Source organism: Leptodactylus fuscus, chromosome 5, assembly GCF_031893055.1.
Source record: "Leptodactylus fuscus isolate aLepFus1 chromosome 5, aLepFus1.hap2, whole genome shotgun sequence".
Lineage (NCBI taxonomy): Eukaryota > Metazoa > Chordata > Amphibia > Anura > Leptodactylidae > Leptodactylus > Leptodactylus fuscus.
The window spans coordinates 189,063,051-189,085,792 of NC_134269.1; the positions used below are offsets into that span (position 1 = coordinate 189,063,051).

The following is a 22,742-nucleotide window of genomic DNA, read 5'->3' on the forward strand; positions in this document are numbered from 1 at the left end:
AGGACTTTGTGTCCGGTTAAAAAAAACAAACGGGTTTGCCGCGGAGACCAGAAGATGCTTATGGGTGGTCACTGACTGCTGGGTTTCCGTCTCCTGTCCAGTTTCTCGGGCAGAAGATAGAAACCCACAAAGTGGCGACCAGGCACTGGTGTGAACCCGCCCTCATGCGTAGTCGTTATGTTTTTTTTTTTACACAGTGTTTTTTTTTAGCTTGCTACGTGCAAGTCTGTTTAGTTATTTTATTACATACATTTTGCGCAGTACCCTTTATTGACCCACATACCCCTTTACTATGCCATTATTAACCATAGATACTGAAACGCTCGGGTTGTCTTGTGCCTTCATCTCCGGAGGATTTAATGGAAGAGGTGTCTCGCGTCTTGAAACGGACCATGGTAGACACCTCCACCCTCATAGCTCCTTTTGAAGCGGCCACCATCGGGTCAGAAGATTGCAGTACCAACAATAAGGTAATATTACACAATAAAAAACACTGAAAAACATATTACACACCCGAGGCCTTTGTACACAGGTGATGATCATGAGAATAAACATTCATATTGGATCATTGCTCTGTGTAAACGCTCCCATGATCAACTGAGAATTGTGCAGACGCATGTTTGTTGGCGTATCGCATCACTAATGTGGGGATAAAAATATTTTCTGGTTGGCTGCACATCTCCCTCTGGTTAGTATATGAGGGGAGGGGTCTTCAGAAGCTAAAAAATAAAACTTGGTATGGCAAGAAATCTGTTAGTGAAAAAGAATAATAACTAACTTATACTAAGTAATCTACCCTAACTTAGAAGCCGGCCCCTAAAGCAGCCCCAAAAGTCTATTCAGTATACTAAGACTTCAAATAAGCGACAAATTTTCTTGCTGGTCAAATGAATGGTTAACCATGTACATCATAGACAGGCCCCATTAATTAGAACGAAAGCTGACACCAAACACCCGCACCGAACAGCCATTCTCAACAGCTGATATACTGAAAATGGACCTGGAAGCAGACAGTGCCGTTCTCTGTGTAGTGGCCAGATTAGGTACTGCAGATCAGCTACCATTGTAGCTAAGCTTTACAGATCTACCACTACACAGAAATCAGTGCTGTCTGCTTCCTGCTCCATTCCCCTCGGGTCTCTAGTCCACCAAAATCTCTTCTAAACCACTTACATGTTGTTGTAGGACCGTTTAGTGGTATAGTGAACATACCTTGCAAATTAGTCCAACAGGCATGACTATGTATGCTGGAGACCCTGTTTTCATCCAGATGATTTATTTTGTAGAAATAAAAGAAAATAATAATAATTAGAGATGAGCGAACAGTGAAATATTTGAGATTCGATATTCGTTTCTAGTAGAGCCTCAATATTCGACTACTTGATCGAATATCGAATCCCATTATAGTCTATGGGAAAAAATGCTTGTTTCAGGGGAAACCACTATTCGACTAAATGAGAGTCACCAAGTCCACGAGTAGCAGGAGTAGAGTGTTTAGGAGGAGCACTGTGCAGCTAAAGCGCATGGACTGCATTATAGTATTATTACTCATAGGAATGAATTGACCAGTGTTGATCGGCCAGTGTACAGCATTCGGCCAATCAATGGTGGTCGCTCGTCTGTGAGGAGGCGGAGTCTAAAATCGGACCACAATGGAGACTGCTGTGGTCCAATCTTAGACTCCGCCTCCTCACAGACGAGCCTCCGGCAGAACCATCATTGATTGGCCGAATGCTGTACACTGGCCAATCAACGCTGGTCAATTCATTCCTATGAGAAAAAGTAAGCTCGCTCGTAACAGCAAGCTGCCAGCTCTCTTCCGACTAGCAAGGACGAGCCTACTGCAGAACCAGCGTTGATTTGCCGAATGCTATACACTGTATAGCATTCGGCCAATCAACGCTGGCTCTGAATCGAATATTTACTGTGAATAGCGAGTAGTATTCGATCGAGTACGAATATTTCGAGTACCGTAGTATTTGATCGAATACTACTCGCTCATCTCTAATAATAATAAAAATTCAGTCAGGCTTAACGTTAAAAAAAAACAAATGGACACTGCACATCCATCATGCTGCCAACGGACAACAACCGCCCCCTGATGAATTTACTTGGCGTGTTATTTGGTAATAACAATAGTGAAATTGTAAAATTAAAAATACTGGGAAATTCCTTTGATCCGGCATCTGGTAATCCAGAATTTATCACCGAATTTGTAAGGGAATTAGACCTCAGGCTCAGTTTTAAAAAAAAAAAAAAATAATATTTTTTTTTAATATTGACTAGATGAAAATTTCAATTCCCGCAGCAGACCGAAGTAATTTATTTGATTAACCAATCTTAGGGAGCCCCCTAGTGTATAAATTAAGCTACTCCTGTGCATGTGAATGCTAATCCATGGTTAATACTGAGGTTAAAACCAATTTACAAAGTAAATACCGAATGGTGAGAGATTCACGTGTCATTTTCCGACTTCTCATGGATATGTAGCAAGCCTTGTAGACAGAAATGGGACTCAATGGGGGGGATATATCAAAACCGGTACAAGGGAACAGTGGTCTAGTGGCCCATTGCAGCCAATAAGGTTACAGCTGTCATAGCTCATCTGCTCCACATTTTCTTACCTAAGCTATATTCATCGCTCTGCTTGCTGGGTTGTTTTCTCATGTATATGACCGGAGCAGTGGCCAAGCATTAGTGCTGCAGCTCATTCATATCTATTGGACTACAGAAGAGAAGCCGAATACATGCTCCGCAATCTCTGCCAGTCCTATAGCTTTGAATGGATCAGCTTGACCACTACTCCGTCCAGATACGGGAAAAGAGACCCCATTTCCCATGACTTGTGGGAGTCTCGGTGGTTGGACCACTACCGATCAGACAGATGGGCCGACGACAGCCTGACTCTGACTCCTGCTCTGACTCCTTCATAAATGGCTGAAAGCCATGACCAGTCAGAAGGAGTAAATCCTCAAATTCATTAAAAATCTAAGTCTATATTATATAGATTTATATCTAAATCTATTAATTATAAGAAATTAATAATTCTATAATAGACACCCAAAATTGGTTCAGATTCTGACTCCACAGCCCTACTGATTGTGATGTTAAAACTTGGTAAAACTCCTCTGGGTAAGTTCACACAGGATTTTTTGGATTGGAATCTGAGGCGGAGGCTGCCTCAGGTTCCAATCCAAAAACTGGGTAGCCGCGACTGAAAGCCTGTGCGCTGCATCAGCATCCAGCCGCGCACTCCGTTCTGGATTAGGCCCAATGAATGGGCCTAGTCCGGAGGAGGGAGTTTCTTCAGGCCAAATTGCGAGGCGACTCGGCCTGAAGAATGAGCACCTTGCTTCTTTTTTCCGGGAGCCGGAACAGACGGCTCCCGGAAAAAAGAACTGACCGGTTCCCATTGATTTCAAAGGAAGCCATCTTTTTTGGTTAGGATATTGAGTCAGATATGGCCTCAAAATCCTGACCAAAAAACCTTGTGTGAACTTGCCCGAAGGCTGAGTTCACACGGGGTATTTTGGTCAGGATTTTGAGGCCCTATTCGCCTCAAAATCCTGAACAAAAAGACGGCTCCTGGAAAAAAGAACGGACGTGCTCATTCATTAGGCGGAGTCGCCTCGCGAATCCACCTGAAGACATTCCCTGCTCCCGACTAGGCCCATTCATTTGGACCTAATCCAGAGTGGAGTGCGTGACTGGATGCCCGTATTTTGGACCAGATCCTGAGGTGGCCTCCGCCTCAGGTTCCTGATCAAAAAACCCTGTGCGCACTCAGCCTAAGGGTGTGGGCTGACTGGAGGATCCTCTGGTACTCTGGTGGGCCAGTCTGATCCTGAGTATAATGAACTAGGGCGTTACAGACCCGGGATACCTACATGGGGTATCTCAATCCATCGTCAGGCTGGAATATTGCACCATCAAAAGTACCACTACCTTATTACATATATTTTTTTATTAAGACGTTCCTACTTAAATTCTCCTCAGATTGACAGAGACGAGAAGATTCCTCCATTGGTCCAGCCTTCTGATGGGACATCAACACCTTTAAACCAAGAGCGGAAGAAGAGGAAGGAGATGGAGGAGTCAGACCCACCGGACAAAGACAGATTAAGTAAGCATTTCCGATTGACAGGTCAGTACTGGAAATGAACATGGAGTATATAATCACAGTGACTGTTCATGAGGTTATGTGTAGAAGAGACCATAAGGCAGATTTATTGCATCATCTATTCCAGTTTTCTGGTGGAGGAAGTGTAAAAGGTTGTAAGTTTTGGGGGGTTTATTCCCAAAAATTGGAACTCTTTCTTTTTTGTGTCAGGAGTGCGCAGAAATCTGGCGTAAATAAATCTATGCCAGCTATGAGCTATGAGACACAGCCCGGCAGAGGGGTACGCCTCATTTATGAGAAAAGCAGATCCTTTGCCAGTGATGGGGTTATGGATGGGGTGTATAACACCAGTATCCACAAATCTCCCTCATGTCTTCTTTATAAATCCAAAATTGTTGGGATAGTCCTGAATTTATGGAAACAAATCCTTCAAATTTGGACAAGTCCTGGTTCGGAAAGGGGCGTGGCTTAGAAAACGACTCCAAAAAGCAGACTTTGTAACCCAGTTTGGGCAGATTATAGACAGGGTTAAGGATCCCCTATTTTATTAATGTAAATTTTGGCAAATATCTATTACTACTACCAGTGCCCAGGCATAGCTGAAGGGTGCACAGAGGTAGCAGTTGCACTTGGGCCCTTGTGTCTATGAGGACAAAAAGGTCCCTCTACCATAGATTTATCACTCATACAGTCCTTGGTAAAAAATTATGGACTCACCAGTCCCTGAGGATGTTCCTTCAGTTGTTTAATTGTGTAGAAAAAAAGCAGATCACAGCCATGGAAAAAACTAAAGGCATTTCATATGGCAACTTTCTGGCTTTAAGAAACACTAAAAAAAATCCAGAAAAATAATTGTGGTAGCAAGTAACAGTTAGATCTTTAGAACAAGCACAGGGAATAAATAATGGAATCACTCAATTCTGAGGAAAAAATTATGGAATCATGAAAAACAAACAAACAAAATAAAACTTCAACGCATCACTAGTAGAGATGAGCGAGTAGTATTCGATCGAGTACTACGGTATTCAAAATATTTGTACTCGATCAAATACTACTCACTATTAGCAGTAAATATTTGATTCAGGGCCAGCGTTGATTGGCCGAATGCTATATAGTGTATAGCATTCCGCAAATCAACACTGGTTCTGCAGCAGGCTCGTCCTTACTAGTCGGGAGAGCTGGAAGCTTGCTGTTACGAGGGAGCGGACTTTTTCTCATAGGAATGAATTGACCAGCGTTGATTGGCCAGTGCACAGCATTCAGCCAATCAATGCTGGTTCTGCCAGAGGCTCGTCTGGGAGGAGGCGGAGTCTAAGATCAGACCAAAAACTGATTATATATATATATATATATATATATATATATATATATATATACAGTCCTATGAAAAAGTTTGGGCACCCCTATTAATTTTAATCATTTTTAGTTCTAAATATTTTGGTGTTTGCAGCAGCCATTTCAGTTTGATATATCTAATAACTGATGGACACAGTAATATTTCAGGATTGAAATGAGGTTTATTGTACTAACAGAAAATGTGCAATATGCATTAAACCAAAATTTGACCGGTGCAAAAGTATAGGCACCTCAACAGAAAAGTGACATTAATATTTAGTAGATCCTCCTGTTGCAGAGATAACAGCCTCTAGTCGCTTCCTGTAGCTTTTAATCAGTTCCTGGATCCTGGATGAAGGTATTCTGGACCATTCCTCTTTACAAAACAATTCAAGTTCAGTTAAGTTTGATGGTCACCGAGCATGGACAGCCCGCTCTCAAATGATCTGAAAACAAAGATTGTTCAACATAGTTGTTCAGGGGAAGGATACAAAAAGTTGTCTCAGAGATTTAACCTGTCAGTTTCCACTGTGAGGAACATAGTAAGGAAATGGAAGACCACAGGGACAGTTCTTGTTAAGCCCAGAAGTGGCAGGCCAAGAAAAATATCAGAAAGGCAGAGAAGAAGAATGGTGAGAACAGTCAAGGACAATCCACAGACCACCTCCAAAGAGCTGCAGCATCATCTTGCTGCAGATGGTGTCACTGTGCATCGGTCAACAATACAGCGCACTTTGCACAAGGAGAAGCTGTATGGGAGATTGATGAGAAAGAAGCTGTTTCTGCAACCACGCCACAAACAGAGCCCCCTTAGGTATGTAAAAGCACATTTGGACAAGCCTGTGGACTGTTGAAACAAAGATTGAGTTGTTTGGTCATACAAAAAGGCGTTATGCATGGCGTCCAAAAAAAAACAGCATTAAAAGAAAAACACTTGCTACCCACTGTAAAATTTGGTGGAGGTTCCATCATGCTTTGGGGCTGTGTGGCCAATGCCGGCACCGGGAATCTTGTTAAAGTTGAGGGTCGCATGGATTCCACTCAGTATCAGCAGATTCTTGAGAATAATGTTCAAGAATCAGTGACGAAGTTGAAGCTACGCCGGGGATAGATATTTCAGCAAGACAATGATCCAAAACACCGCTCCAAATCGACTCAGGCATTCATGCAGAGGAACAAGTACAATGTTCTGGAATGGCCATCCCAGTCCCCAGACCTGAATATCATTGAACATCTGTGGGATGATTTGAAGCGGGCTGTCCATGCTCGGCGACCATCTAACTTAACTGAACTTGAATTGTTTTGTAAAGAGGAATGGTCCAAAATCCCTTCATCCAGGATCCAGGAACTGATTAAAAGCTACAGGAAGCGACTAGAGGCTGTTATCTTTGCAAAAGGAGGATGTACTAAATATTAATGTCACTTTTCTGTTGAGGTGCCCATACTTTTGCACTGGTCAAATTTTGGTTTAATGCATATTGCGCATTTTCTGTTAGTACAATAAACCTCATTTCAATCCTGAAATATTACTGTGTCCATCAGTTATTAGATATATAAAACTGAAATGGCTGTTGCAAACACCAAAATATTTAGAACTAAAAATGATTAAGATTAATAGGGGTGCCCAAACTTTTTCATAGGACTGTATATATATATATATATATATATATATATATATAAAAAATTTTAACATTGATCCCTATATAAATGGATGGCCATTCATTCCCTCCTTTTTTAAACGGATTGGCTGAATAGATGTAAAAAAGTGATCTAAATGGAGCCTTACACAGGTGCATGGTGCGTCACAAAGAGATATTGGAAACAACGAGGAATTGTAAGTTCCAAAACTTCATTAGAAAACCCACTACAGTATTAGTCTTTGGTTTGCTATGGGTCTTTGTGGGCCTAAGAATAATCCCCCCTCCCCACACTAAACATCTCCAACGTCACAGACATTATAAGTTGGGCTCCAGACTAATGGAGTAGCCTATAGCCGTTGTCTCTGTAGTGCTAATATGAGTGGGGTATTATAATGGGATGGGGCTGCAGACTAATGGAGTATTCTGTAGATATTCTCTCTAGTGAGATATGAGTGGGGTATTATAATGTGGGTGTTATTTCCTCCACCCATACTTCATCTTTTATTTCGCCTTCTTGAAATCCTATTAACACCCGCCTCTTATTTTAGTCTTCCATTAGCACATTCATTCCCCATCCCTGGCGAGTACTTGGAGAGGTGAGTCATGGCGGTCCTGCGTCTGCTCCGATTGTCTCCAGATCATTACATACACACACATTGCTGTGTATGCAATGAATCATTGAATCCTTTAAGTGGCCATATGGCGGTGGTTCCTAACTGCGCCACTATAATAACACAGAAAATCGCATCAAAAACCAAATGTTTTTAGATGTATTTTATGATATGTATACTTTATGCAATAAAATAAAGGGTTAATATGTTAGTATTTCAGGAGGTGATATAGCAGATCTCTGCTTTTTCTCTGGGCTGCTGCGTGGTCTACCATGATAGTTGCTGTCCATGCGGCTGCCCAACCAGGAGATAAAGTGGCAGAGTGCTGTCCTAGCGCCATTGCCACTTCAGCATAGCAATTGCTGATAGTCGCAGTGGTCAGATATCTACCGAATGGACATTAGTGTGTCATATCCATATTTGAGGAGATAACCCCTTTTAATCTTCCTCTAGATTTTTTTCACTAGTTTTACATGTAGCCTATGGTACTGACATCTAGTGGGCAATATAAAAACTGCACTGTGTCATAGTTAGGCTTTGTTCACATTACAATTGATCTCTATGTTGGAGGAAAGTATTCTATTTTACACACCATGTATAGGCACCATATGTTTATATACCTGGTCTATATACACTTGGACTCTTCCTGGCACATACTGTATGCTTAATGTGTTCACATAACATTTTTTTTAACAGGGATATAGGTGAAAAACATTAAAATCTGATTTTATTACTATTAGTTTTCTTTCTGTGGTTAGTCAAAACAGACTTGTTTGGGTTCAAGTATATGTGCGAGCAACATATACCAACCACATAACGTAACTATAGTGCCCCCACATTATAGCCAGCCACATAACATAACTACAGTGCCCCCACATTATAACTAGCCACATAACATAACTATAGTGCCCCCACATTATAGCCAGCCACATAACATAACTACAGTGCCCCCACATTATAGCCAGCCACATAACATAACTACAGTGCCCCCACATTATAACTAGCCACATAACATAACTATAGTGCCCCCACATTATAGCTACCCACATAACATAACTACAGTGCCCCCACATTATAGCTAGCCACATAACATAACTACAGTGCCCCCACATTATAGCCTGCCACATAACATAACTATAGTGCCCCCACATTATAGCCAGCCACATAACATAACTATAGTGCCCCCACATTATAGCTAGCCACATAACATAACTACAGTGCCCCCACATTATAACTAGCCACATAACATAACTACAGTGCCCCCACATTATAGCCTGCCACATAACATAACTATAGTGCCCCCACATTATAGCCAGCCACATAACATAACTACAGTGCCCCCACATTATAGCCAGCCACATAACATAACTATAGTGCCCCCACATTATAGCTACCCACATAACATAACTACAGTGCCCCCACATTATAGCCAGCCACATAACATAACTATAGTGCCCCCACATTATAGCTAGCCACATAACATAACTACAGTGCCCCCACATTATAACTAGCCACATAACATAACTACAGTGCCCCCACATTATAGCCAGCCACATAACATAACTATAGTGCCCCCACATTATAGCTAGCCACATAACATAACTACAGTGCCCCCACATTATAACTAGCCACATAACATAACTACAGTGCCCCCACATTATAGCCAGCTACATAACATAACTATAGCGCCCCCACATTATAGCTAGCCACATAACATAACTACAGTGCCCCCACATTATAACTAGCCACATAACATAACTACAGTGCCCCCACATTATAGCCAGCCACATAACATAACTATAGTGCCCCCACATTATAGCCAGCCACATAACATAACTACAGTGCCCCCACATTATAGCCAGCCACATAGCATAACTATAGTGCCTCCACATTATAGCCAGCCACATAACATAACTACAGTGCCCCCACATTATAGCCAGCTACATAACATAACTACAGTGCCCCCACATTATAGCCAGCCACATAACATAACTATAGTGCCCCCACATTATAGCCAGCCACATAACATAACTACAGTGCTCCCACATTATAGCCAGCCACATAGCATAACTACAGTGCCCCCACATTATAGCCAGCCACATAGCATAACTACAGTGCCCCCACATTATAGCCAGCCACATAACATAACAATAGTGCCCCCACATTATAGCCAGCCACATAACATAACTACAGTGCCCCCACATTATAGCCAGCCACATAGCATAACTATAGTGCCCCCACATTATAGCCAGCCACATAACATAACTACAGTGCTCCCACATTATAGCCAGCCACATAACATAACTACAGTGCTCCCACATTATAGCCAGCCACATAACATAACTATAGTGCCCCCACATTATAGCCAGCCACATAACATAACTACAGTGCCCCCACATTATAGCCAGCCACATAACATAACTACAGTGCCCCCACATTATAGCCAGCCACATAACATAACTATAGTGCCCCCACATTATAGCCAGCCACATAACATAACTACAGTGCCCCCACATTATAACTAGCCACATAACATAACTACAGTGCCCCCACATTATAGCCAGCCACATAACATAACTACAGTGCCCCCACATTATAGCCAGCCACATAACATAACTACAGTGCCCCCACATTATAGCCAGCCACATAACATAACTACAGTGCCCCCACATTATAGCCAGCCACATAACATAACTACAGTGCCCCCACATTATAGCCAGCCACATAACATAACTATAGTGCCCCCACATTATAGCCAGCCACATAACATAACTACAGTGCCCCCACATTATAGCTAGCCACATAACATAACTATAGTGCCCCCACATTATAGCCAGCCACATAACATAACTACAGTGCCCCCACATTATAGCCAGCCACATAACATAACTACAGTGCCCCCACATTATAGCCAGCCACATAACATAACTACAGTGCCCCCACATTATAGCCAGCCACATAACATAACTACAGTGCCCCCACATTATAGCCAGCCACATAACATAACTACAGTGCCCCCACATTATAGCCAGCTACATAACATAATTATAGTGTCCACACACTATAGCCTATTGGAGGACCCTCCGGTACTCTGGTGAGCTAGACACTAGGCAGTGATAGCCAGCTACATAACATAACTACAGTGCCCCCACATTATAGCCAGCCACATAACATAACTATAGTGCCCCCACATTATAGCCAGCCACATAACATAACTACAGTGCTCCCACATTATAGCCAGCCACATAGCATAACTACAGTGCCCCCACATTATAGCCAGCCACATAGCATAACTACAGTGCCCCCACATTATAGCCAGCCACATAACATAACAATAGTGCCCCCACATTATAGCCAGCCACATAACATAACTACAGTGCCCCCACATTATAGCCAGCCACATAGCATAACTATAGTGCCCCCACATTATAGCCAGCCACATAACATAACTACAGTGCTCCCACATTATAGCCAGCCACATAACATAACTACAGTGCTCCCACATTATAGCCAGCCACATAACATAACTATAGTGCCCCCACATTATAGCCAGCCACATAACATAACTACAGTGCCCCCACATTATAGCCAGCCACATAACATAACTACAGTGCCCCCACATTATAGCCAGCCACATAACATAACTATAGTGCCCCCACATTATAGCCAGCCACATAACATAACTACAGTGCCCCCACATTATAACTAGCCACATAACATAACTACAGTGCCCCCACATTATAGCCAGCCACATAACATAACTACAGTGCCCCCACATTATAGCCAGCCACATAACATAACTACAGTGCCCCCACATTATAGCCAGCCACATAACATAACTACAGTGCCCCCACATTATAGCCAGCCACATAACATAACTACAGTGCCCCCACATTATAGCCAGCCACATAACATAACTATAGTGCCCCCACATTATAGCCAGCCACATAACATAACTACAGTGCCCCCACATTATAGCTAGCCACATAACATAACTATAGTGCCCCCACATTATAGCCAGCCACATAACATAACTACAGTGCCCCCACATTATAGCCAGCCACATAACATAACTACAGTGCCCCCACATTATAGCCAGCCACATAACATAACTACAGTGCCCCCACATTATAGCCAGCCACATAACATAACTACAGTGCCCCCACATTATAGCCAGCCACATAACATAACTACAGTGCCCCCACATTATAGCCAGCTACATAACATAATTATAGTGTCCACACACTATAGCCTATTGGAGGACCCTCCGGTACTCTGGTGAGCTAGACACTAGGCAGTGATAGTGTATGGGGCCACAGTGTCTGGTTATAATGTGAGGGCACATACCAGTCATATAACATAACTACCATGCCCCCATATTATAGCCAGCCACTTTGTCCCCATACACTATCACTGCCTAGTGTCTTACCCACCAGAGTACTGGAGGGTCCTCCAATAGTCCAAAGTTCTAACACAATAATACTCTAGAGTTTGTTGGAGAGCAGGCCTGAGAATCATTATATCTGGTGGGCCCAAGGAACCTTGGAATGACACTGTCACTGCCGGCCACAGTACTGCCACAGCGGTGATAGATTCACTCTATTTTTAGAGGTAAATGTCTATTACTTTTCGGGGTATAATGTGCCTCAGCCTCTTAGTCTTTCTTTTTTTGCTGTTATACTTTGCCGATACCAGAATCCTAATAAATACAGAAGATGTCATGTCCTCTAATATGTTTTACAGACTCTCAGGAAGATGAGGAACCTCACAAGGATTGTCTCCAACCTGATCTATTGCTGAAAGACGTCTTGAGCCTCTCAGATGTAGAATGTTCCCTGTGTATTCGGTGAGTTACAGAGAAATTAAACTAGTGAAGTACAATGAAATGTAAGGCTGAGGCCGCACAGTGCGAACACGCTGCAGGATTTATATAGGGAATTTGCTATCGGTTCTCCAGCAGGTTTCCCTGCGACATTCAATCTTTTAACCATGGAGTCATTCCCTTTCTTCAGTGAACAGGGCCACAAACGGGATGGAATAGGACTTGCGTTTTGCCCTGGGCTCACGGTCCCATACACTGTCATATGCATGGGGCTGTTACAATATAATGGGTCATTGTGCTAGCTGTGATAAATACTGACAATGCACAGTGTGCATGAAGCCTAAACCACATCAGAATGTAGATCACAGTAGGTTAGCCACTAGTAAGTTTGCAGCCAGCCATACAACATGAGGCCCTGTCCTAAGCATCTTGTTGTAAAAAATATACTAAATTGACATATTTTTAGCAGAGACAAGGCCTCTGTGAATGATGCATTTAATTACAATTAATGACGGAAAACCGGTGTGAATTAATCCTGAAATCTACAGCAGCTCGTCTTAATAATTGTGGTGCATTAACCCCCAACAAGGTTTAGATCAATGGGGCACACACTTGCACCATTCTCTCTGTCATTCGTTTCCGCCGTGGGACGCAAACAATGGAGAGACCGCTCACTCAAACAGTGGTTACCTGCGGACCCCATAGACTATAATGAGGTCAACCAGGCCTCTTTTGTATTGAAAGTCTTCCATGCAGGACCTGTCTCTGCACTGATTTTTGGCAGAATCTGCGACGGAGTGTCTTATGGAGACTTATGGAGAGTCCAAGTAAAACTTAAAAAAATTCAGCACCATTGTAAGAGATGTCTATAAAACGTAACTTGTACTTCAAAGAATATTTATGTCTCATACAAACGAATAAAAAAAGACCTCAAGATGAGGTGGAGGAGATAGACAAAAAATCCTTTTAAAAAAGGAGGCATATTGGAATTCTTAATTAAACACGTTTTCCCAAAGGTATGAATTTTAGATCTGATTTTATCCATTATTTATTGATTACATCTGGATATTATTCGAGATGGATTTCTGTGGATACAAATGCTTTCTAGTTACATATATCTGGAGCAGATTTAATTTTGTACATATTTTTACTTAGAATTTCTTATAAGAGAAATTATTGAATGTGACCATTTTAGTTTAGTGTTCATGCTATGAGTAAAAGGCGACAGTCTTGAAACACTTAAGTGACTTTTTATTCGTTTGTATGTGACATAATTTTATGGTATCCATGTTTTGAAGTACAAGTAACGTTTTATATACATCTTTACATCTGGTGCTGGATTTTTTTATTCAGGCTTCGTTAACATCTGTAAGGGTCAGTTCACACGTGAACTGCCCGCGCGGGTTTTGACACTGAGAGAGCCGCGGTGAGCCGTGTCTCTCTCTTGTCAAAACCCGCCTGCCACGACCATCGCGGTCACGGCTTTCCCCTCCGCTGTCGGCTCAAATGAATGAGCCGACATAGGAGGGAGCTGCCGGGGGCGGAAGCCGCGCTTCTGCCTGAAGAAAGGGCATGTCGTTTCTTTTCTCCGCTAGCGGCAGCCCGCCGCTAGCGGAAAAGAAAAGCCCGGTGGTCTACATAGACCACCATTGTAAAGGGGCGGATTTTGAAGCGAAATCCGCTGTCAAAATCCGCCCCTTTGCCTACGTGTGAACTAGCCCTAAGAGACTCCATTGCAGATTCCGCTGAAGATCGACAAAGAGAAAAGTCCTGCACAGAGGACCGTTATAGTTTATGGGGTCTGCGGATAATGGCGGTTTTAGCGTGCAGGCTCACCATTGTTCAGGTCCCATAGTGGATACAAATGACAGAGAACCCAGTGCAAGTGTCAACTTAGCCTTACCAGTTTGATGATACATTCTGCTTCCTAGGGAATAACCGTGCGTGGCAGGAATATACGCTGACCACCAGAGACATTCCCTATAAAGCGAATGAGCTGTATTTTTGTTTATCTGTTTTCACTTCATGGTATTTAAAGAGTGACAGCCATTAGGACCCTGCTCTTGCCCAGTAGTGACTTCATAATTCAATACTATGCAAGCAAGAAGAACCAAACCAGGTCCCTGCTGCCACCTCTATACCACCAATGGATCCAAGAGGAAGGTCTGTTTTTCCAGGAGTCTGGGAATCTCCCCTTGGGTCATAAGGATGAAGAAGGCACATATATACTGTAACATAAATGTGCTCTGACACCAGTGGTATTAAATACCACTAGAAAGTTGACAGTAACTGAAGTCAGTGTGCTGTCAGCTTTCTAGTGGTATATAATACCTGAAATAAATGAAAGGTCCTCTTAAAGGGGGCTTTCAGGGACTTTCATCAGACAGACGATTTTTAGGATCAATGGGAGTCGGAACACCCAGCGCTCCCACCAATCAGGCCGTGTTCTCTTCCCATTGCAGATGACATCATGTTTATTGGGAATCTGGTACATTAGCCACGTAAATCCCATTCAAGTAAATTGGGCACAGCTGCAGTACCAAGCATAAGCCCCTGATATGTTTGGTTTTGTGCATGGTTAGTTTTCTTTCAGGAAGCTGCAGCACTGACCTGAATGCTGCGACCTCTCCATCCAGCTGATCGGTGGCAGTCCTGGCTGTTTAGACCCTTACCAATTACATACTGATTCCCTGAACCATAGGACAATGTAAGGTCACATCTACCTGTTTTTTCTTGGTTTCCTCCGGCACTTAGTTCCTAAGGAAGGAAGCTGTCTGCTCACTATCGATGTCCCTCCATCTCTCCTATACACATGCATACTTGGATCAGTTGAGCTTGTATTATTTTACCACTGAGAGAAGGGCCTTTTTTGCACCATTTAGATCCTGTTCCCAGCTGCCTTTATACACATTAGTTTTTCACCCCAGTACGGCACTATATAAACAATGGGGAAAAATAATAAGCTGATTCCACAATAGTACGTGGAGCATTTCTAGGGTTAATAGAGCGAAGTCCTCAAGTTCCAAAGCTTGCTTTTACACGATGTTCTCTGCCATCTCTACAGAGCAGCACGACAGTCCTTCAGTCTATTTAGAGACTCATTTAGAGGGATTTGGAGAGGCTGGCATGTTTCCCTGGAAACTGTATGCAGAAAGGAGTCTCATTGTTGCAAAAAACACAGCCGGAATCTATGCAAAAAGCCAAAACCGCAGAGACCGTGCCCTTGTAGAGCGAAACAGATCGCTGATATTTCTCATACATAACATCACGGACTGAACGCCTCTGCTAATGCGCTGGAGAGCTGTCTGTCTCCTCTGGCAGGAGTCCTGAGTACATAGGGTACAGTGTACACTATGGGGTACTATGTGTCAGACACGTGTTAAAGGGCCAGAAATCATGTAATATACGATGTATTAAAAGGGTTGTCCTGCCCCGAAAATGAATTTTCATACTGATCCTATACACAGGATAGACCATCAGGATGTGATGTGTCGGGATCCGGGTGTTGTGATTCAGGTGATGATCTGTTCTTGTAGGCCCCGGTACCGAAAGTGGACACCGAGCATGCTAATCCAAGATTTAATGTCAAACGTATTTTTTAATGCGTATTTAGAATTTTTTTCTAACATTTTCCTTTAATATATGTATATTTTTTTTTAAAGTTATGTATCCTGTAATTTTCACTCTGATCACTAAACATAATAATAGACTGACACTTGCCATTTCTGTGGGGGTTTTCATTGCAACAATCACCTCATTGACATCACAGACATTATTACAATAGAAGATACCACCTCTATAGATAACACCACTAACCCATCATTACATCCACTAATAACAACTCTCCCATAGACCTTAATGAGTTGGCTCCAGACTATGGCTGCCTATGGCTGTGACTATGCTGTAAAGCATATCACTAAATGCTGTTAAAACAGAAGAAAAGAAGCTCAGGCAAGATGGCCAACCTCATAATCATGTACAGAAAATAGATTTAAAAAATCTGAAAAAAAAAAAAAAATGATAGATTTCAATCGTTTTGATAAATAAAAAATTGATGATACATCCCTGGTAAATGCTGTAATTGTATTCTTCATAAATAAAACATTATTTTCATTACCTTTTCTTAGCCATCTAAGATATATTGGGCCATTCCTCTGTTATTCCTTCTGGAGTATTACAAATAAATGGCTGATTCCAGCACAGTTGGAATTTTTTCTCTACTCAATACCATTCCCAAGCTATTGGTGCTGTTAGTTTTGGTGCCTATTAGGCTCTCTACTGTCAAGTAGGAGGTCTTGGGCTGGATCAGTTGATCAGGAACTGCCCACTTGATAGTAGAGATTCTAATGAACATATTGGATACTGAAAATAACATAATTGATGGCTCAGGAATGGTGGGGGTTAGAGGAAAAAATTCCAACTGTACCGAAATCAGTGGAGCGCCACCTATTGAGGCCTTCAGATAGCTGAAGTTGGTGTAAATGTGAAAGGTCGTCTTGAAAGGGGTCTTCCACATTCCTCTCCTAGCTTGTCAATATCAGATTGTGGGGTCTGACACCCGGCATGTGCACTAGGTCCAGCACCAAGTGCCTCTACCGTTCAGCTGCTCTCAGCAGTCTCTGAAGCTATCATGTTAAATTTCTGCAGCTCATGTTCATGTGAATGGATTCGGACCTGTAGTATCTTGGCATGGCCACTACATAGAGAACGGAGCTGTGCTTCCGACTTTCCTCTATGTGTTTAATCTGCTGAGAACATCTGACCAGTAGAGGCACTGGACCCCCAATCTAATACCCATTGCCCCGAAAACTCCTCTAATAAAAATTAGATTCTCCAAGATGTCCTGCAACTTGTCAACATGGCATCGCAACCGGAACACCGCCAATCTCTGTTATACGAAGTTGCTACTAATTTGTATTGCAGTTAGTTACATTATTGATGGTTTACCATATGCTTACTAGAAGCACTGAAACCTCTAGTGGGGAATATGGATTACCATACAGCATAAATTGTACGCTTTACAGATGTGGACTCCATATGTGAGCTGTGTCTCTGTGCACTGCGGGTACAGTCAGGATCTCTGAGATACTCAAAATATTTAAAAGCTACAACTAGCAGTAATGCCATATATGTCTCTTGTTAGACAGCCATAAGTCAGCCGTGCGGTCTGATTTTTGTGTTGTAATTTTTATGTGCCATCAGTAAAGATGGCGTTTTAACCATGGGTAGGACCTCTTCTTAAATCTCCCCTGTGTCTTCCTGAATATGTAGAAAGTTATTGAGATATATGACCTAGGAGAGTGGGTGGAATTGGGTGTAATGGTAGGCAACAGCTCTCTTTCTCACCTACCTCTGCTTCTAGCTACAGAAGGCATAATAATTGGAGCTGTCCTTTAAAGAGGACTTTTCACCATCTCTACGATGTACAACTATTTGCCTGCTTGACTAGATGCTGCTCCGCTGATTCCAGAACAGCTGGAATTTTATCTCTAGCTCTCACCATTCCTGAGTAAAGAGGAATAGTTAGTTTTAGTACTCAATTATCTAATAAGGCTGCTCTACTGTCCTTGGCACCTTCACATAGTCAGGGACAGCCCACCTCACAATAGGGAGTCTAATTAGCATATACTGAGTGCTAAAACTAGCTGGACTGATTGCTCAGGAACTGTAGGGGCTATAGAAAAATTCCAACTGTGCTGGAATCAGTGGATCAGTGCCTATTGCAGGGTATAAAGATTTGGAGTTGGTGGAGGTGGTAAAAGGTCCTATTTATGTGTACCGCCATGTATAAAAACTTTTAAGAAATTAATAGTAGAGATGAGTATAAGAAACTTTGCAAAATATCTTATTAAAGAAAAATGCTTCTTTCTCCAGTTATGTCTGTTTCTTCTATCCTTTCGCTTTAGTCGGTTATTACTAATAGATTCCATCATGTATATCCAGAAGTCTATAGAGAGAAGGGAGGGGAAAGGGGGAGACTTCTGCTGGTTAGTAATGATTTATTGTCTCATGAAGATAAGCTGCTTCCACCATACAGAGTACTATAGTAGTGCTGAAAGAGCTATCACACTCACTAAGTATAGCAGGGCTTAGCGGTAGTAGCATCATATCCGCCTCTTCCAACAGTCTCCTCCTTCCACCTCCTCTCTCTATAGATTTTTGTTTTAGAAGTAACTCTATGAAAGAAGAAAGCGGCCTCATAAATGAAGAAAAGAGCATTTTTCTTTCATATGATACAATACAAAGTTTCTTATATTCACCTGTACTATTCATTTATGAAATATTTATGATTGGAAGGCATGCTATGTATATTGAAATAAAAATATATGGATAAATTGTGAATTGGAATTTCATTCCTCATTAATACTGTTCGAGTATTTACGGAGGATCTATTTGTTATTTTCCTCCATTGTTTACCCGTATTTGATCCTATTTAATTGCCTTCTATCTTTGACCAATGGCAGGATGTTTTTGGAGCCAGTCACCACCCCTTGTGGACACACCTTCTGCAGGGAATGCTTGGAACGTTGCATGGACCATCAGCCATACTGCCCGCTGTGCAAGCAGTGCCTACGAGAGGTAGCATGGACACATTTCAATGTTCTACTTCTGCTGTATGCACAATAGCAGTAGTAATATCTCATGGTCATCTCCTTTTCAGTACCTGAGGGTGGGATCTTATCCAGTCACTGCGATCCTACAAGATCTAATGATTGCCATATTTCCTTCAGAGATGGCTGAAAGGAAGCAGGTCCATCTTACTGAAATCGCTGAGATGTCCAAGTAAGTCATTGCTATAGTCAATAGTCCATGAAATGGCCCACCTTCCATAGTCATGTGAATATGAAAAGCATGTTTTAAGTTTTCTGCTTGCATTCAGTAAATTCAAGCAAAAACTGGTCCTGATCTAGTGCACACAGCTGATGAGAGACTGGGTTAGGATGGGTTTGTATACTATGAATGTAAGCAAGAATGTAGACGTTCACTGACTGCCAGCATAGGTTTTGCAAATGGCAAGGGATTAACAGGGTCTCCTAGGCTAAAAATAACAAGGACCTATCCTTAGTGTCGGTCATTACTATCAGGTTGGTGAGGATATAACACTCGGCACCCCCACCGCTCAGCTGTTCTCAGCAGGATAAGGAAGCAGTCAGAGTTACTGCAGAAGGTGATCTGCAGTTCCTGGTCTGACCACTACATAGAGAACGGAGCTGTTTGCTTCCTGTTACATTCTCTGTATATCAGGTGCTGAGAACAGCCCATTAATGTGGGTGACAGGTATCAGAATCACACCAAATTGATATTGATAACCTATACTAAACATAGGACCAGTCATAAGGTCTGAAAATCCCAATGATGTGAATCATCTGATCGGCCCTGTCACCCTACAGTGTGAGCATGCATTGTTATCGCCCACTTGGCTAGTACACTCTAATTTGCATCAATGCTAAAAGGGCTTATTTCTTTGGAATGGCTGAATGGATCTAAATTCCCCTATGTGTCTGAGGCCTTAGACAGTTTTAGTAATCTGCCCCATTGTTTTGTTTTCTATCCATAGCTTGTGTGGAGCTGAGCTGCAATACCACACATGACCCATGAACAGATGTGGCGCTCTTTCTACAAGAATGTGGTTTTTGGAATTCTGGGCAAGCCCTTTAAGCGGGCTGCATTCTGCTAATAATCTCAGTCATGACATTTTTACAATGTGTAGAAATGAAAATCTCTGACTGCTGTATGTAAAAAAACACTGATCTGCGCCTTCCATCTCTAGAATGAAAGGAACGGAAGGAAGACTGAAGAAAAGATAATTACTATAGCGAGAGATAACAGAGATCACTAATTGTGGCCCCTCAGTAATGACTCTGCTGATACAAGCCTCAGCAGGTGGAATGAGAAATCTGCCCTTAGAAATTCTGCCATAATGAATGCGCCTGTCACGACCTTCTGCTGACTTCAGGGTCTGAGAACGATCATTTCTGTACCCGCATGTAATTTACTTCCCTGCGATGTCTGCAATTTGGTCTAGTCATGTGCGCAGCAGAGATTGCAGATCTTGTTGTCATAAGATGCTATAGCTGCAGACAGTACAGGCGTCTTGCTGCCATTAAAACCATTGCAACCAATCAGGAGTGTACTTCTTCCAAGTGCAAGTTGTTTGTTGTTAACTAGACTCTGATTGGTAGCTTCATTTACTATCTTTTGTTTGCAAATCGTCACTAAGGTTCATTTAACAGGACAGAATCTGACACTGATTTTTGGGGTGAAGTCTAACCCCAAAATCTGCATCAGATACTGCATCTCATGGGAGAGATCAGAGCAGGATGGAACTCAGCGGCGGCGAGCCACATTTAGGTTGGCACGTCAAACACAGGGGACACATCACCCAAGGAGTTGAAACTAATAAAAGTCTATAATTTATAGGGATACGGCTTATGGGGACATCATGGACAGTGTTGGGGGTAAGGAGAAGATATCAGGATGGGATTCCTGCCACATAGAGGACATGTACAGCTGAGAGGTGATGTGTGAGCTGTCCTGCATGGCGGAACAGACCATTGTGGTTGGGTACTCCATGCAGCAGTCAAGATGGAGGACCTTGGTTCCTAACAGCCTAGAACCATGGGGTGTGCAGCAAGTTAGGGGTGATGGTACAGCATCAAACCTGAGAGTAACGAGGCCTATGAGACTACAAGGCTGAAGTGGCCAGAAAGGTAGGGACAAGCCCAGAGGTCAAGCCTAGAACCTCAGCCAAGTTCAAGAGCAGATGTTAGGAGGCAGCTGTACAGAGTGAGGCTAGAAGACGGACCGGTACCTGTAGCCAGTTTAGTGGCCATAACCCTTTATAAACTGAAACCTCCGAGATGAGAGAGTGCATGTAATCTGTGAGACTGATCTGTGAGACCTTGTCATTGTCAGTAAAGTACTGTTTCCTCTTTCAGTCTCTTGGCAATTTTCCCTTCGCCTTACCCATGAACCTTACACACTAATATCTAAACTTACGGAAAATTTCCATATCAGGATTTATGGCTATGTTCATAGGATATGCCATAAATATCTGATAGACACAGTCCCGTTGAGGTAGGATGGGATCCACACCTGTTCCCAAAAGTGAATAGAGAGACCGTGCAAATGTTCATCTGTCCCTTCACTTGTATGGAAGCTATTCTCAGCTATTTACAGGATAAGGGTGCATTCACATGGAGTAACGTGCCGCGTGACCTGGCACGTATGCGCCGTGTGAGATTTTGAGCGCCGTATATGCTCCCATTGATTTCAATGGGAGCCTGGATCGTATACGCCGCGTTATTTTGCGACCGTGATTTTGCGGCCGCAAAATCACAGCCGCAAAATAACGCGGTGTATACGAGACTAACTCCCATTGAAATCAATGGGAGCGTATACGGCGCTCAAAATCTCACACGGCGCATACGTGCCAGGTCACTCGGCACGTTACTCCATGTGAATGCACCCTAATACATATGGAATGGGTTTCAAAAGCCTATCCACATATGGAAGCAAGCAAACCTGCACCGAAAAAGCTCATTTTCACTGCAGATTTCACCTTTTGCATAGCAATAAATCCACCACACAATCTGCCAAAAATTCACACGTAACACATTTGCACATTTGTGGCCAAACCTAGAGTCTAGCATGTCTTAAAACCACTGCAAATTCAATGCAGAAAAAGATTAGAGCATTGCTGTAAAATACTCCGCCACACGTAATCCTGCCCATGTGATGGTCGGCCATGTCAGGCTCTACGTAGAATTACTGACTTACTTTTGATTCTGTTTTCTTTCAGTCTGGTAAGCAATGTGCCGGTCTTCGTCTGCACTGTGGCCTTCCCCGGAGTCCCTTGTCCTCTCCACGTGTTTGAGCCACGTTACCGCCTCATGATGCGTCGCTGCCTTGAAACTGGGACAAAGAGCTTTGGCATGTGTTTATATGAGAGTGGCAAGAGGTACAGTTAAATGCTTTTCCTCCTTACCCCTCCATACACATGCATGCTTGGCTGTGCTGAGTGTGCACGTGATCTAAATAGGGAGTAGGGACAGCAGCTTATTTCAATGAGAAAAATGGTTGGGCATGTTTAAATCCAACATGTCTTCATGTCCCTGCCAACTGGTGGATTAAGATGGTTGGTTGTTCTTCTGAAATTAGCAGGTTTGGCCAATATTTATTGAATGTGTATGGCCACCCAACAGCACCTCTTC

At 42.6% G+C, this 22,742-nt stretch overlaps 1 protein-coding gene across 2 annotated transcripts in view; it reads left to right on the forward strand.

Annotated features, from left to right (window-relative positions):
* LOC142203808 (LON peptidase N-terminal domain and RING finger protein 1-like) overlaps window positions 1-22,742 on the forward strand; it is a 46,355-nt gene that overhangs the window by 13,258 nt on the left and 10,355 nt on the right. Inside the window, exons 4-9 of one of the 2 annotated variants that reach the window (XM_075274866.1) lie at window positions 312-470; window positions 3,997-4,144; window positions 12,450-12,552; window positions 18,993-19,107; window positions 19,190-19,311; window positions 22,331-22,489. In XM_075274866.1, the coding sequence (XP_075130967.1) occupies window positions 312-470; window positions 3,997-4,144; window positions 12,450-12,552; window positions 18,993-19,107; window positions 19,190-19,311; window positions 22,331-22,489 (806 nt within the window). The remainder of the gene's footprint in view (window positions 1-311; window positions 471-3,996; window positions 4,145-12,449; window positions 12,553-18,992; window positions 19,108-19,189; window positions 19,312-22,330; window positions 22,490-22,742) is intronic. The other variant, XM_075274867.1, reaches the window with a different exon arrangement.